This window comes from Girardinichthys multiradiatus, chromosome 23, assembly GCF_021462225.1.
Source record: "Girardinichthys multiradiatus isolate DD_20200921_A chromosome 23, DD_fGirMul_XY1, whole genome shotgun sequence".
NCBI lineage: Eukaryota > Metazoa > Chordata > Actinopteri > Cyprinodontiformes > Goodeidae > Girardinichthys > Girardinichthys multiradiatus.
This window is the reverse complement of record NC_061815.1, coordinates 28332707-28349738: the sequence shown is the minus strand read 5'-3', so window position 1 is coordinate 28349738 and position 17032 is coordinate 28332707. Positions and strand designations below refer to the sequence as shown.

Below are 17032 nucleotides of genomic sequence, written 5' to 3'. Positions count from 1 at the left end.
TGTTAAACTTTTGTCATGGTCAGATTTTCATATTTGGGTTTAAACTTGTTTTCTTTTTGTTCTCTGTTACTAAGAGTGGAAAACAATTAAAGGTGAGGTTCAGGTTATCTTACTATTGTGTACAAAGTTCTGTCTATCTCATACCATCAGCTTGTAGTTCCTACCACATTCATGAAAGCCTTGTCCCCATTACTGTAATGAAATTATATTTCAAAATTGAAATGTTCTGCTTTCTCGTCCACACAATACCACAGAATGACATGAGTATTACCACATTTTTGAGAGGAATTCCCAAGTCCACCTAAATGCAATTTAAAATAAAAAACTGTGAAAAAAGTTTAGAAAACATGGTATTATGAAGTAATGTAGCCAGGTTGTAAATGTTCCTTGCTATTCTTTGATTTGGCTTCCTACTTTTGCACCTAATCCAAAATTAGATTACATTTGTCTGTCAGTGGTATTGACGTTGGAGCTCTCCAATGGACTCTAATTTTGCCCAGTGTCTTTTTTATAACTGAATCATGAATAGTGATCGTAACTAAGACAAGGCCTGCGATGTTGTTCTTTATGTGACTTTCATGATGATTGGTGGATGTCCTCTTACAGTAATTTTGGTAAGTTGGCCACTTAAGTTTACTGCTATTTCATTTTCTCCAATTGTGGATACTTGCCCTCACTGTGCTTTGCTGTAGTCACAAAACCTTGCAAATGGCTTTGCAACTCTTTCCAGACTGACAGTTTTCAGTCTTTGACTTTGTTTCGTTATTGGGTCTTGAATTACCTAGAATCGGAGCATAAATGGCCAACACTTGTAGCACTTTATTAAGTCCCTAGAGACCCCAAATCACTTTACACTACAATCAGTCATTCACCCATTTACATACACACACTGACAGTGGTAAGCTACAATCTAGCCACAGCTGCCCTGGGGCAGACTGACAGGAGTGAGGCTGCCATACAACTGGCAACACCGGGCCAAGCTGACCACAATCAGCAGGTAAGGCGGATGAAGTGCCTTGCCCAAGGACACAGCAACTGAGATGGACAGAGTGAGGATCCGAACTGGCGACCTACCGGTTACAGGACAAACTATTTACCATCTTTTAGCCTACTTCATGTTGTTAGACAGGTTCTATTTAAACAATTTCTTGCTTCTAGAGGTCTGGCATTAAAGTGTTGCTTAATCACATTTATAAAAAAGTGGTTAATGACAGTTAGTTAATGATTTGTAAAAGCAAAGACAAAACCTTGAATTTACAGTCTTTGTCAAACTTTATTATCTTTTATTATACTCAACTCAAAGTTACCTTAAACAATGTTAAATCATGCAACACAAATACGGGAGATCTGTTGTCATGAGTTTTAATGTGATCTGTCTTTTTTCTTTAGTCCATTTCCTCCCCTCCATCTTCCTTCCCACAGCATGGCCACTGACAGTGTTTTAACAAGGTGAGATAAGGGTATTGGAAGGTGTAAGGACTGGACAATATATAATTCTGTGGGTGGGAACGCACACTCACAAATTAAGTTTGAAAGGTGATATTCAACAAACCTCTCCACTAGAAAATTGGAAGCAAACAGCACAGATGTTGCGGATGAGGATGCTGCTGCTGATGATGATAGAATAGAGCTTATAGAGAATTACAAAACCATGCATGCACATCGCTTTACACATTAACCAAAACCTAATGCACAGAAGTTACATAAATGAACGCATACATGTGTGTTTAAAAATGACTATTTCGGTAATTATCTGCTCTTTTATAAATTAGATAAGAAGACCAAACTGTTTCAATCTGGCCATACAGAAATTCAGAGAGCATGTAATAGGAAACTAAGCAGTATTTGTTTTCTGTTTATTTAATAACTCTTTTGTAAAAGCATCAGAACAGAAAAAAGAACAACTAAAACATTGGATTATACCATAAACCTGCTTCCCTTTAATCTGCAGCCTTAAAAAAAAGATTTTATTTACAACAGCAAAGCTCGTCATGATGGATGAATATCATTCAGGTAAAAAAAACTCATGCACTGCTATCAAATTTAAAATAATCAAAGATGACTCTTGTCCAAACTTACCTTTAAAAAGCATGACTGTCCAAATATAAAATCCAACCGAACATGGACCCCAAAACTTGTGGCACCGCATTCTGACGTTGTTCACCGAACTCCTCTGCCCGGCCGTGGGCTCTCCGTGTCGCGATACACGGGGATGTCACTGCGGCTCTCCGGTGGAATGAACGAGAGGCAGAGAAAAGAGCAAAAGGAAGAGGAGGGGAGAGAATGTGAGGAGGACGAAAGGGACAGACGGCGGTGTGGAGTTCAGAATGGCGCCGTCACACAGCACCAGGTTGGTTAACAGTGTGTCCATGGAGTTGATCTTTTGTGAAAAATACACAAACCTTTGAAGTGAAGAGCTACTGGTGCGTCTCATTGATTATAAAATTACTGAAAATGTTTTTATTTTATTTATAGTAATTCCACTCATAAAGAGAAATTCATATTTTTTACAAAGAGAGACATAGTTTAAGCATGGTTATGATTAATTTTCGTAATTTTGGTTTACAGCTAATGAAAGTCCAAAATTCAGTCTCTCAGAAAATGTAAATATTTCATAAAACTAATTAAAAGAATTTCTAAAACAGAAGTACCATGTTATTGTCCCATTATCTTCTAAAAAATCATGAAGAAAACTGCTGACTCGACAGTTGTCAAGCAGACAGTCACTGACATCCTCCAAAAGGAGAGTGAGCCACAAAAGTTCATTGCTAAAGCAGATGGCTGTTCAATAAGTGCTGTGACCTAGGAAATTAATAGAAAGTTGAGTGGAGGAAAAAAGCATGGTAGAGGTCTGCAAAGCTAAGCCCATTCAAGAGGGAGAAACATAAGGCTTGGACTGCAACTGGAAACAGTGCTCAGAAGTCACCCCACACAGACATATACAGGACATGGGCTGCAATGTCACATTCCTTTTGTGACGCCAATCCTGAACTATGGACGTAAACATTTCATTTGGAAATCAACGTCCTAGGATCTGAAGTGGAGAGTGGAAAGGGACAGTATCCAATTTGCTTCCAGTGTGAAGTTTCCATACTCAGTGATGATTTGGGGAGCCATGTCATCTGCTGGTGTTGGTCCACTGTGTTTTAAGTCCAAAGACACCACAACTGTCTACCAGGAAATTTTAGACCACTTAATGCATCCTTAAGACCCAACAATCAGATGATCTGAAGGTAGCTGTTAAAGCAACATGTGCTTTCTTAATACCTCAGTGGAGCCACAGGCTGATTACTTCTACGTCACACTGCATCATTGCAATTCATGCAAAAGGAGCCCTGACCAAGTTTTGGCTAAAGTCAAGCAGTTGATAATTTAAATGTTGGTGAACAGCTCTGTTGAAGCTGTTTGTCCCAGTTGCTCATGGGTTTAAAAAACCCTCATGAAACACTGAATCTGAGTCCTTTTCCATAACCTCACCGAACTCCTTCCAGGCTTTTGCCTCTGCCACTGCTTTTGCCTCTGCCACAGCCCGGGCCGTGGCACGCTTGGCCTCACAGTAGCCGTCAGCCGCCTCAGGAGTCCCACAAGCCAACCACAGCTGATAGGACTCCTTCTTCAGCTTGACAGCAACCCCTACTGCCGGTGTCCACCACCGGGTTCGGGAATTGCCGCTGCAACAGGCGCCACAGACCTTATGGCCACAGCTATGGGCAGCAGCATCGACAATAGATGCGGAGAACATGGGCCACTCGGACTCTGTCTCCAACCTCCCCCGGAATCTGGTCAAAGCTTTCCCGGAGGTGAGAGTTGAATACATCACTGGCCGAGGGCTCCGCCAGACGTTCCGAACAGACCCTCAGTAGACGCTTGGGCCTGCCAAGTCTGTCCGGCTTTATTCTCTTCCAGCAGATCTAACTCATCACCAGGTGGTGATCAGTGGACAGCTCAGCCCCTCTCTTCACCCAAGTGTCCAAAACATGTGGCCCAAGTTCTGAAGACACGACAACAAAGTCGATCAGCGACTTCCTGCCTAGGGTGTCCTGGTGCCAAGTGCACTGATGAACACCTTTATGTTTGAACATGGTGTTCGTTATGGACAATCCGTGACTAGCACAGAGGTCCAATAACAAGACACCACTCGGATTCAGATCAGGGTAGCCATTCCTCCTTATCACACTTCTCCAGGTGTCACTGTCATTTCCTACGTGAGCGTTGAAGTCCCCCAGCAGAATCATTAGAGTCTCCGGGAGGGGTACTATGCAGCACCCCCGACAGGGACGGCAAGAAGGCCGGGTACTCCGCACTACCGCTCAGCCCATAGGCCGAAATGACAGTCAGAGACCTGTCCCCAACCCGAAGGTGCAGGGATGCGACCCTCTCATCCACAAGGGTAAACCCCAATACAAGATCGCTGAGCTGGGGAGCATAATTTATAATAATTTACAAACATTATTACTGGTTGAAATTAATGCTTGAAATATAAGTGCATTAGGTCACATTAATTTGTTTGTTGATGTAATGATGTCTTTATTGCGAAAAAAACTTAAATAAATACATTTTCCCTGAGACCTCATTGATAACTACAGGGACAAACAAAACTTCTAAGGGGTTGGTTGTATCAAAATTTTAATGTTATAAATGTTTAAATACTTTTTTTAATTTGATTGCAAAACTGTAAAGTGTACAGATTTTTAGTGAGCACCTTACAATTTGATTTTTCAAAGATATGGAAGGATGTTTCAGTGATGTATGAACAATGTATGCAAGAATCAAACATGTGACAACTTATCCTGGTCAATACTTAACAAACAAATGGGGACAAAAATAAAGTCCCTTAATGTCAGAATTACAAAAAAATAAATCAAAATATATCAGTAAAATATTTTTTTAAAAGAGTACATTGTTTGCACATTTACATATTTCCAACATGATGTACCATACAAAGCTACTGAAGATCCTTGACACCCTGGAGATTTTAACTCAAATTGCTCAACATCTGCCAGACCATCTATTCTTTATTAGAGTAAATATCAGTATATCTTTTGCACCACCAATTAAAACTCTAAAAGATCAGAACAATTTACGGTCTCCTTATGATTTTACACTATTATTGCACTGGGAGTCGCCAGGTTTACCATTTTAATTACATCTTGCTGAATCAAATATTTCACAGAGGACATTTTGGATCTGTCTTTTTATAACTCTCTAAATCAGACACACACTTTTGTCAGCTGCCATAAAGAATATTGATGGCTACTATATTTACATGAATCAAATATGCTATGGATTAGGCTGGAAATTAAATCAGAATAACATTCTTGTAAAAAGTCATCACTTAGGAGACATATTAGAGACTTTAACATATGAAACACTTGAACTGTCATCTTAACATTAATGGCTCTGACCCAGATGCAGAAAAACTCAGGAGAATGAAAAACAGTTCTTAAGTTTGTTTATTTGATGAGGAACAGGTCGTCAGGATCAGGACTCGAAAGCGGCGGGGATCAGCTGCACAGGAAGAGAGAGTGGTGAGTTTGGTTGCCTTCGTTGAATGGTGGAGATTTAGTAAAGGAGTTTTTTGCTTACAGAGTGAAGAGTAGGAGTCCGCCAGACGAGCGAACGGGGTAGGAGGATCTCTTCTGAGCGGGTTTTCCGAATGGATGAGGTAAGTTTCAGTCACTTCTCGGAAGCCTTTAAACCAAGGAATGGCTAGTGAAATTGAGTGCAGTGGTTTGTTGAACTCACGTTGGAGAGTGGGCAGGTTCGTTTGCTGATGTTTGGAAGATCTGGAGCTTGAGCAGCAGCCAGCCTTAGTGGGATCCAAGGAACATGCCAGGAAGGTAACGAGGACTGGATCAGAACCAATGTCCTCCTCCAGAACCAGGAGATTAGGTGCAGAGAACCTAGAAGGATCACACAGGAGGTAAGTACAAGAAACTTCGATGTCTAGGAAATCACAATACAGAGTAATTCTCAGGGGGCCAGACTAGTTACCACTTAAGGCAAACACTCAGGCGAAGAAGTGCAGGCTGCATCTCCCTCTTAAAGCTCCAGAGAAGATTGCAGATGGGAAACACCTGTGCCCACCTCAGCAAGGTCCTTGGCTCCACCTATTGACTGAACGGTTAATGACAAGTGACAGGAGAGAAATCTCCCAGAACCCCGACATCAACCCCCCTCAACGGCCGCCGCCTGGTGGCCCAGAAGATGTAGAAGGCAAGGAGGACAAGTAATCAGAAACTAAAGCGGGATCACAGATAAAGGAGCGGGGCACCCAATATCAGTCCTCGGGACCATAACCCTCCCAGTCCTCCAGATATTGCCAACCCCTACCCCGCCGACGGGAGTCCACAATCCGTCGGACCGAGTATACTGGGTGTCCCTGAAAGTCCCGGGCGGGTGGAGGGGGTTCGGCCGGAGGGCATAACGAGCTTGTGAAGACCAGCTTTATCTGAGACACATGAAAGGTTGGATGAATGTGCATTGTAGAAGGAAGATGGAGATGGACAGTGGTAGGGCTGATAACAGAATCAATGGAGTAAGGGCCAATGAAATGGGGAGAGAGTTTTCTGGACAAAGCTTTAAGAGGAAGAAAGCCAGACCCTTTGGCCTGGAGTGTACTGGGGGACAGGTCTACGTCTCCTATCTGCGACGAAGCGCTTATTTTGAGCCGCTGTCCTGCGGAGTGCCTGGCGTCCCAGATGCGCCTACAACGGCGAATGTGGTGTCATACTGTGGGAACAGCAATCTCCTTCTCATTTGAGGGAAGAAGCAGGGGCTGATAGCCCAGAGATGCTTCAAAAGAAGATAAACCAGTAGCAACTAAGGTGTGAGCATTGTGAGAATATTCCACCCACGGCAGAAACTTACTCCAGTCAGCAGGGTTAGTCTCAAGCTTCTGGTTCATCCTTTCGGACTGGCCATTAGACTGAGGATGAAAACCGGAAGTTAAAGAGACCTTGGCCTCTAATGCTAGACAAAACTGTTTACATACTTGCGATGTGAACTGCGGACCCCGGTCAGAAAGAATGTCCTGAGGGATGCCGTGGAGTCAAAAAACACGTTTAACAAGTAGCTGGGCTGTCTGGAAAGCTGATGGTAGTTTTCTGAGTGGAATAAGGTGGCATGCTTTAGAGAAACGGTCAATGATAGTGAGAATGGTGCTCATTCCTTCAGATCTGGGAAGGGCTGTAATGAAGTTGCAGGAGATGTGGGACCATGGGCGATAAGGAATTCCTAAGAGTTGAAGCAGACCCGTAGGAGGTTGATTTGTGGACTTATTTCAAGCGCAGACTGCACATGCTTGAATGTAATCTCTGGCATCTTTATGCATGGACGGCCACCAGAACTTTCTGAAGATCAAATCCACTGTGCGACTGATGCCTGGGTGAACAGAGAACTTAGCAGTGTGGAACCAGTGAATGACTTGTGACCGTAGTTTCGAGGGAACAAAAGTTTGATTCTTGGGACCAGTTCTGGGGTCTGGTTCATCCAGCTGGGCTTGTTTTACTCTTTCCTCAATCTCCCAGGTGAGAGCTCCCACAATACAACTGGGAGGAAGAAGGGGCTCAGGCTGACGGTCTAGATCGTCTGAGGCAAACTGTCTGGAGAGAGCATCTGGCTTAATGTTCTTAGACCCTGGTCTGTAAGAGATGTGCAGGCGAAAACGGGTAAAGAACAGAGACCATCGAGACTGACGGGAATTAAGGCATTTGGCTGTCTGTAAATAAGCTAGATTCTTGTGATCAGTTCATACCAGAATTGGGTGAGCAGCCCCCTCGAGCCAGTGCCTCCATTCCTCCAATGCAAGTTTGATGGCCAATAACTCCGAACGTCATAATTGCGTTCAGTCTGCATTAGTCTTTGGGAAAAGAAAGCACAAGGATGAAGTTTATTATCTGATTCGGCTCTTTGAGACAGTGCAGCTCCTACACCGGTGTCAGAGGCATCAACCTCTAACACAAACTGTTTAGAGGTGTCAGGTTGAACTAGGATCGGGGCTTTGTAGAACAGTTCCTTAAGTGAATTGAAAGCTTGGTTGGCCTCGGGTGTCCAGTTGAAGGTGGTTTTGGTGGAAGTAAGTGCAGTGAGGGGGGTAGCAGTCTGACTATAGTTCCTGATGAACCTATGGTAGAAGTTTGAAAAGCCCAGGAAACATTGAAGTTTCTTGCGTGTGTGGCTCTGATTTTCTCCGGGTCCGAACAAACCTGCCCACCCTCGAGGATGAATCTCAGGAAGGTTATTGATGTCTTATGAAACTCGCATTTCTCTGCCTTACCAAAAAGGTGATTCTCCAGGAGATGTTGGAGGACAGTCTGACGTGACGACGGTGTTCCTGTAGGTCTTTGGAATATATGAGAATGTCATCTAAATAGACAAAAACAAAAATGTTCAGAAAATCCTGAAGGACATTGTTAATCAGGGCCTGGAATACAGTGGGAGCATTGGTCAATTCCAAAGGCATTACTAAGTATTCAAAATGGCCTAGGGGAGTTTTGAATGCAGTTTTCCATTCATCACCGTGGCGAATTCTAACCAGGTGATAAGCGTTTCTGAGATCCAACTTAGGGAACACCTTGGCATCACGAACGGGTTCAAAAGCTGATGCAATGAGAGGTAGGGTATACTTGTTCTTAACAGTTATGTTATTTAGGCCGCAGGGTCTCAGTGAACCATCCTTCTTTTTCACAAAGAAAAAACCGGCCGCTAACGGAGAAGAGGACTGGCGGATAATTCTTGCTGCAAGTGAATCAGAGATTTATTTTTCCATGACTTGTTGCTCGGGTCTGGAAACATGATAAAGTCTGCTGGTGGGTAACGTAGCCCCAGGAAACATTTCAATGGCGCAGTCATAAGGTCTGTGAGGTGGCAGGGACAGGGCCCCTGACTTACTAAACACCGTTTGCAGGTCATGGTACTCAGAGGGAACCGATGAAAGGTCTGGAGGCTCCTCTTGCTCCCCCTCTGTGACTACTGCTTGAGGTGAAACATCTGACTGTAAACAATGAGAGTAACAATTAGTTGATCATGCCTCCACCCGTTTCTCAGCCCAATTGAAATGGGAATTATGTTGTTTCAACCAGAGGAAACCTAAAACTAGAGGATTATATGTTACTGGAAAAACAAAAAAAACAATACTTTCACGATGGTTACCAGAGAGAATCAGTTTGAGAGGTTTGGTGCGAAGAGTTATTTTATGAAGCACTCTCCTGTCCAGGGCCACAACTTGTTGTGGAAAAATAAGTGGTTTAGTCTCAATGCCTGCTTGTTTAACTAGTGATTGATCGATTAAATTTTGCTCAGAACCAGAGTCTATTAATGCAGAAATCTCCAAGGCCTCCAGATTGAAGAGCAGGGTGGCTGGAAGAACTAGTCGATGCGTCTGAGTGGGTATGTTTTGGTCCACCGGCTCTCCCACTAGAGCCAGCATGAATAGCCTTTAATGTCAGAATTTGACATTTCCTTTATAGCTTTAGCTGAAGAGGGTCCCTTAAAAATTAAATTTTTCTATCCTATCTGTGCCCTCTAAAGAACAGGACTGCCAAAGTGACAAAAGACCTCACTGGAAACAAGTATACAACCTCATGATTCTTAGATGTGCAACAGGATAAATCATTCACCTGGAGTACCAGAGAAAATCTTTTAAGGTCAGAAAGAAAATGGCAAGTCACAGAAAAGCCTCTGCAAACATCGGAACAAGAAATCAAGAAATTCTGATAACCCTCATTTGGCAGAAATTAACAACCTTAACATTTCATACAATAGTCAAGCTTGTTCTCAATGTAGGATAGACTATGCAAGGGCTGCTCCTTATCGCTGGTATTGTGTATGGTGTTCATTGACAGGATTTTAAGAAGCAGTATTGAGAGGAGGATGTTTGTCTAAAAAACTCAGGGTCACATCTTTGCTTTTTGCTGATGATCTGCTTCTGTTGCCATCTTAAATGTATGAACTTAAGCTCATACTGGAGCAGTTAGGTTTTCTAAGGTTGAGGCTATGGTTCTCAACTAGAATAAAATTCCCTCCCTAGGTAGGGAGTTAGTCTTTTTCTCAACATTTCACATTTAATGGGGGGGTTATGACTATTACTAGCATGGAGCAGCATATGGATAGACAGATTTGTTGCTCTGTGTTGTGTTGAAGAAGAGCTGTGCCATTCTTCAGTCCCTCATTTGTCATCATGAGATATGATCATGAGCAAAAGAACATGTTTTCAGAAGTGGATGAGGTGAGCTTTATCATGGGGGAACTCAGCAGTGATCCACTACTCTTCCTCATAGAAAGGACTGAAGTGAGATTTTCCAGTTTCTGATCAATAGGTGCTTCCCTATAAGAGGTTTTCCTTGCACGTCTCACTAAGTGGAGACCCTAGGCCAGACCCAGAACTAGCGGGAGAGATTATTTATAACTTCTGCTCTGGGCATGCATTTAACTATGCCAAGAACCAAACCTCACAAACCTATGGTTTAATGTGTGCACAAAGGTGAATGTGCTTCAGCACACCTATAGGGAATCAGCTCTGTAAACAGCTTAGGATCCCAAAGATTGAGGTGGACAGTGTTGCTAGAGAGAGTGATTTCTAAGTTGCTCTGCTGGAACTTCTACCTCTGCTGCCCTATCTTGGGCAAGCCAAATACAATGGACGCACGGACAGATGAAGGGTTTTTAAACGTGATGTTTAACCAAACAGTGTAATGGGGAGACCACCGCACCTTTTTAGACATTTTTACTTTCTATTTATTTTTTTAGACCCCTAAATCAGTATAGTTTCAAAAATGTCTAATAGAAAAACTTACAATTACAAAGAAAAGCAAAGCAAATCTTAGCATCAAATCCAAGAATTATGACTTTGTTCAGACAGCATCACTGTAATGCTATCTATAAAGTGATACACATTCATTGGCCACTTTATTAGGTACACCTGTCCAACTGCTCGTTAATGCAAATTTCTAATCAGCCAGTCACATGGCAGCAACTCAAAGCATTTAGGCATGTAGACATGGTCAAGACGATCTGCTGCAGTTCAAACTGAGCATCAGAATGGGGAAGAAAGGTGATTTAAGTGACTTTGAACGTGGCATGGTTGTTGGTGCCAGACGGGCTGGTCTGAGTATTTTAGAAACTGCTGATCTACTGGGATTTTCACGCACTACCATTTCTAGAGTTTACAGAAAATGGTCGGAAAAAGAGAAAATATCCAGTGAGTAGAGGTTCTGTGGGCCAGATGCCAGAGGTCAGAGGAGAATGTCCAGACTGGTTCGAGCTGATAGAAAGACAACAGTAACTCAAATAACCACTCGTTACAACCAAGGCATGCAGAAGAGCAACTCTGAATGCACAACACGTTGAACGTTGTGGATTGGCTACAGCAGAAGAAGGCCACACCGGGTGCCACTCCTGTCAGCTAAGAACAGGAAACTGAGGCTACAATTTGCACAGGCTGATCAAAATTGGACAATGGAAAATTGGAAAAAACGTTGCCTGGTCTGATGAGTCTCGATTTCTGCTGCAACATTCGGATGGTAGGGTCAGAATTTGGCGTCAACAACATGAAAGCATGGATCCATCCTGCCTTGTATCAACTGTTCAGGCTGGTGATGGTGGTATAATGGTGTGGGGGATATTTTCTTGGCAAACTTTGGGCCCCTTAGTACCAATTGAGCATCGTGTCAATGCCTACCTGAGTATTGTTGCTGACCATGTCCATCCGTTTATGACCACAGTGTACCCATCTTTTGATGGTTACTTCCAGCAGGATAACACACCATGTCATAAAGCACGAATTATCTCAGACTGGTTTCTTGAACATGACAATGAGTTCACTGTTCTCAATTGGCCTCCACAGTCACCAGATCTCAATCCAATAGAGCACTTTTGGGATGTGGTGGAATGGGAGATTCACATCATGGATGTGCAGCTGACAAATCTGCAGCATCTGTGTGATGCTATCATGTCAATATGGACCAAACTCTCTGAGGAATGTTTCCAGTACCTTGTTGAATCTATGCCATGAAGGATTAAGGCAGTTCTGAAGGCAAAAGGGGGTCCAACCCGGTACTAGTAAGGTGTACCTAATAAAGTGGCCGGTGAGTGTAAATAGATTTTAAGAGCCAGTATCTTTACAGATTTTTGCAGTTATCACAAAACTAGTATCCTGCAAAAAAACTGAAACTGATTACTAGTCACTTTAAATCGTATATATGCATAAAACATGTAATGCTTATGTAATACTGTATTACTGTGCATCAACAGTCAGAAGCACAAGAGGGGTTTGACTGGAAAAACTGGTATATCTAGTATTTCTATTTTTAGGTGCAATCCACACAGGAACATTATGTTGTGATTAGGCAAAGGGTGTTTTTTTTATTATTATTTCAATCTTTTTTGTCCAGACATAAATTGAATTTTTTGAATCCCAAAGCTGCATTTTTGGAAAATGGTGTGAGTGAAAAAGTATTAAATTATCTTAGCATTTTCATGTAGGTAACTAATATGCAACTTTATGATGATCATGATGTCATCTCAACACCTATAACCTTATTTTGCTCTCCAAACTGCTTTTAATGCTCCACAACTTCTTCTCTGGATTTATTTCCACTGCAGAGCTACAGTGCCACATACAGGCAGGCACAGTTACTGTAGCTTTTGTTTTTGTTAGTTTTTTTGCTGATTTGCTGCACCAAATAACCAAGAATTATATTATGCTAAGGAACCTAGAAATAAGAAAAACTGAAAGATAATTTTCCTGTCGATAATTCAAAAAGAGTTAGGTGATATCAGGTTTTTACTGTAAACCTTCAGTCAGTGGCGCTTAGCAGCCTGGAACCAGGAAGGAACAGATTGTGCACCTCTGTGCAGTTTTTTTCCTCACTAATTAGCCTTATCTTGCTTGTTAATTCCTAAAAAAAAAAAAAAACTAAATTGTGCAATCAAAACAAATGTATTTTTTATGGTAACTGCTTGTGTTCAAAACAGTCGGAAGTAACCCCAATTAAAGCGGCAAGGAACCCTTTCATGTACTCTTAATGTGTTTGAACATTGAAAACAAAGTGTATGTAATGTGTTTACTATGGCTGTAGCAGTGAATAGTTTTACTGCTGAGAGCCACAACATACCGTCTCTTGCTTTATCAGCTGTTAGGATATATTTTACCATTTGAGATAGAATTAAAACACACTGTGTCCTTATTTATAATAGCTGCTCCTGTTAATATTTATCTTATCATATTCCTGATGATTCGTGTAAAAATATAAAAAACAAAACAGCAAATTGAGAACTGGGACTTTATTCTTCATAAGTTCCTTGTAACAAACAGTGTCTCCAGTTCATAAAGCATGCACCGATCACCATTCAACCCTGCTTGTCGCACAGCTGTCCACTGTTTTTCTATAAATGCTCCATGTGTCACTTTGCAATTTCCCCCTTCCTGGTGTTACAATGAGGGTCATCAACTGCATTTTTGTTGTCTTTGTCTCCTTTGTGTGCCAAGCTGGCTCATAATCAAGTGACCTATTTATTCCAGTCCATAAATAATTTCAGATGAAAATAGGACCCCACAGGCAGGGAGAAAAAAACACTGCCTATTTCTTCAAATGTTTTCTCTCACTGTTTCCATGTTGTCACTCTTCCTAGCAGAAATGGAAGTTTTATCTAAACAGAAGTCTTGAGTCAGTGGTATCTAACTATTTCTAACACACATATTTTGTTTACTTTTTATATTTATGATTAAGGACGTTGTATCAAAGGGCATATGTTTAACTAAATTTAAGATCTACAGTGTAATTTCTGGCATTAATCATCTTTATGTTTTCACAAAAATCTGTTGACATAAAAAAGATGGAAAAGCAGTTGTTATATTACTTAGCACTATGTCAATTGAGTGTTATGACAGAGACGTTTGGAGGGTAAAGTAGCAGCTGTGTGATATTTGTGACAGCACAGTCTCTTTTGAATTATGTAGCCTTTTAGTGTTTTTTGAAAGTCTCAACTATCCAAAGGAGTTCTAAGTATCTGGCAACACATGGCATCATTATACGAGTGCTGTATTTAATCCCAAACCACATCTGTTTCTGTTTCTCTATAACTAAGCAATCAATGATTTGTGGCTGTGTGAGCAAACCAGAGTAAACAGAGAAAACCTGAGAATGCACAACGACAGTCGATAACAAAACTCCTACTTAGCTATGAATAAAACCAGAGGCCTTGCATTTGTGCAAAAAAATACATTGCCATCTTGTAAAACTTAAACTTAAAATGATTTATTCCTTTCTATTTAGTTGTATTGCCATGTCTGCTTACTTTTATTTCTGAATTGCTGTGTGAAGTTTGGTTAACTCTATCTATTAAGGGTGCAGCTTGTTTCCCTGACATTCCTCCTTTCTTTATATTCAGGAAAATCATCAACTAAGATGTTTAAGTGTGACTCAAAAGTTTCAAAATGTCAGTCAGTTTCTACTGCTTATTCCATAGCAGGTCACATGTCTTTGGGAGGAAGCCAGAGTACCCAGTGAGAACCCACACATGCACAGGGAGAACATGCAAACTCCATGCAGAAAGACCCCCGGTTGGGAATTGAACCCAGGACCTTCTTGCTGCAAGGCAACAGTGCTACCAACTGCACCACCATGCAGCCAGTTTCAAAATGTGTACTAATTTTAAAAAAAGTTAAGAATAAAAATTTAAAAAGTTACATAAGGAAATTGATGTTTTACGTAACTGTGGTTAACAGGTATTGAAATGATTGAATAAAAAAACATAAAAAAGCTTTAACATTTATCCAGTTTAAATACACGAGTTACTGATGTAAAAACATGTTTGTCTGTTTTTTTTTTTTCTTTTTGCCTATAATGTCTGGCTTGTCACAAGTGATTTGTTTAACTGGGACTCACTCAAATTGGCAGGTTGTAGGTTATAGACCAGGCAAGACACAATGAAAAACACTGCTTAAAGTCTCAGGTTGATGGAGGGAATTGGGAATCTCACACAAATTCATAGAAAAGCAGCAAACAAACCACACAGACAAAAACATTTATTGCAACCAGATCTCTAAAGATTGATTAGTGCTGTCTCTGAATCAGTCGGGCAAGGCTTCTTAATTAGTTATCTGGTTCTTTCATAATAAACCCAAATTCAACCTGACTAAACTTGTGAGCCTGAGCTTCAGGAGTTGCAATGGGTGGACCAACCAATCAGATGCAGACTTGGGGATGCATCATGATAGACAGCTAATGAAAAATGGATTCCTAAAACTGAGGCTGTTTTCCCAAGGTTAATATTTTTCTGAAACCTGTAATAGTTCAACTGTATAAGAAGACAGGTTCACATTCAAGATTTAACACATTAATAATCAATGCTTGAAGTTATGATGGATTAGTTTAAAGCTTTATGAATTTATAAAGTGGCAAAGTAAGACTATAAATACAATCTTAGAAAATGCTTATTTTGAGATTCCGAGACTCCATGTACAGAAATAACAAATTGTTTTGATTAGATTTTAAGGCCATCAAGGACATTTTGCAGTAATCTGGAGAAGGGCAGGGAAAATATGGAAAGAATAAATCTGAGGAAGCATGCATGTTCTCCCCGTGCATGCGTGGGTTCTCTCCAGGTACTTCAGCTTCCTCCCACAGACCAAAAACATGACTGATAGGTTAAATGGTCTCTCTAAATTGCCCTTAGGTGTGAATGGGTGTTTGTCCTGTAAATGGATAGCACTTTTCCAGTCATACAGACCACTCAAAGCACTTTACACCCAATGCTCACACATTCATACAGTGATACACAGATCAGTAGGCAACTTGAGGTTAAGTGCCTGGCCAAGGGCCACATTGACATTTGGCATGAGGAAGCTGGCATTGAACCCACAACCTTCTGATTGCAAGACGACTACACTTCCGACTGAGCCACAGTCGCCACTGTGTGTGTCTGTGTTGCCCTGCGGTGGACTGGTGACCTGTCCAGGGTGTACCCCACCTCTCGTCCGTAGACTGCTGGAGATAGGCACCAGCTTCCCTGTGACCCTGTATGAGTATAGAAGCGGAAATAGAAGAAGGATGGATTATTGTTTTTGCTGTCAATTTGTGTTATTTGTATTTTAACGAAAAGCCCTTTGTGACTAATGCTTACTTAAATAATACATCATGTATATCAAATCAATATTAACATTCAAAAGCTCTTTGCAAATGATGGATTTAATCTGCACTATAATGTCTTTATTTTGTTCCTATTAATTATATTATTAACATCAAGGCACAGTGGGTCTTTTGCATGATGTGTGATTACAGGCTGTATTTTATTATTTTTATTTTTTCCAGCCCAAATCTGTTGGCACTTGTACAGAAGATTCTTTCTCCACATCACCTGTCATTTCAATCTTAAAAGACTCACAAAGAAAGGGATGGCAATTAGAAAAGTTTTAATTATGTGAAATTACATGGTTATTTCTTTGGCGCTCTGACCTGGGAGGAAGACATGTATGCTGAGAATGACATGAGCTAAGATGATCATTTGTAAGGTTTAGATTTAGAGATGTCTTCCCCCTGATCCAACACTGGTGGTGGATTGGCGGCCAGGGAGCGAGGAAGCCAGGAGTAGATGTGAAGGAAGATGGTGGAGGTGGGGTGGAGGAGGGATGAGTTCAGCTGACAGGCGAGGATGAACACAGCTGAAGGTCCTTTAAAAGCAAGGCGTCGGAAGGTGATAGGATGGAGAATCAGACGGACAGGATGCTGATTGGAAGGCCAGGAGACGCACAGAAGAGTCATTGGAAGGTGAAGACGGTGAAGGTGAGTCTTTCATTCTGAATTTTCGTTTAAACTCCATTTTATCTATGCCTCCTTCTGGCCAAATACAGCAGACATTTTTGCTTCCCAGTTAGCACCTGAATTTCAAATGTGCTAAATTCACACGCTAAAATTGCACCCGCAATCCCTTTCAGTTTGGAAAAATTGCATTGCGGGTGGTAAAGGATTACATTGCATGTCCTCCTCCCATAAATTTTCACATTTGGGTCATTATGATGTGTTCTGCATAT

At 41.4% G+C, this 17032-nt stretch overlaps 1 protein-coding gene across 2 annotated transcripts in view; it reads right to left on the bottom strand.

Moving 5' to 3' along the window:
• The window catches only part of LOC124860792 (neuronal acetylcholine receptor subunit alpha-7-like), a 40800-nt gene extending 38585 nt beyond the window's left edge, over positions 1-2215 (bottom strand). For both annotated transcript variants that reach the window (XR_007036440.1, XM_047354365.1), the window contains exon 1: positions 2080-2215. Coding sequence is in view for 1 of the 2 variants with exons in the window: in XM_047354365.1 (XP_047210321.1) it covers positions 2080-2149 (70 nt within the window). In the remaining variant the exon portion in view is untranslated. The remainder of the gene's footprint in view (positions 1-2079) is intronic.
• Positions 2216-17032: the final 14817 nt, after the last annotated feature.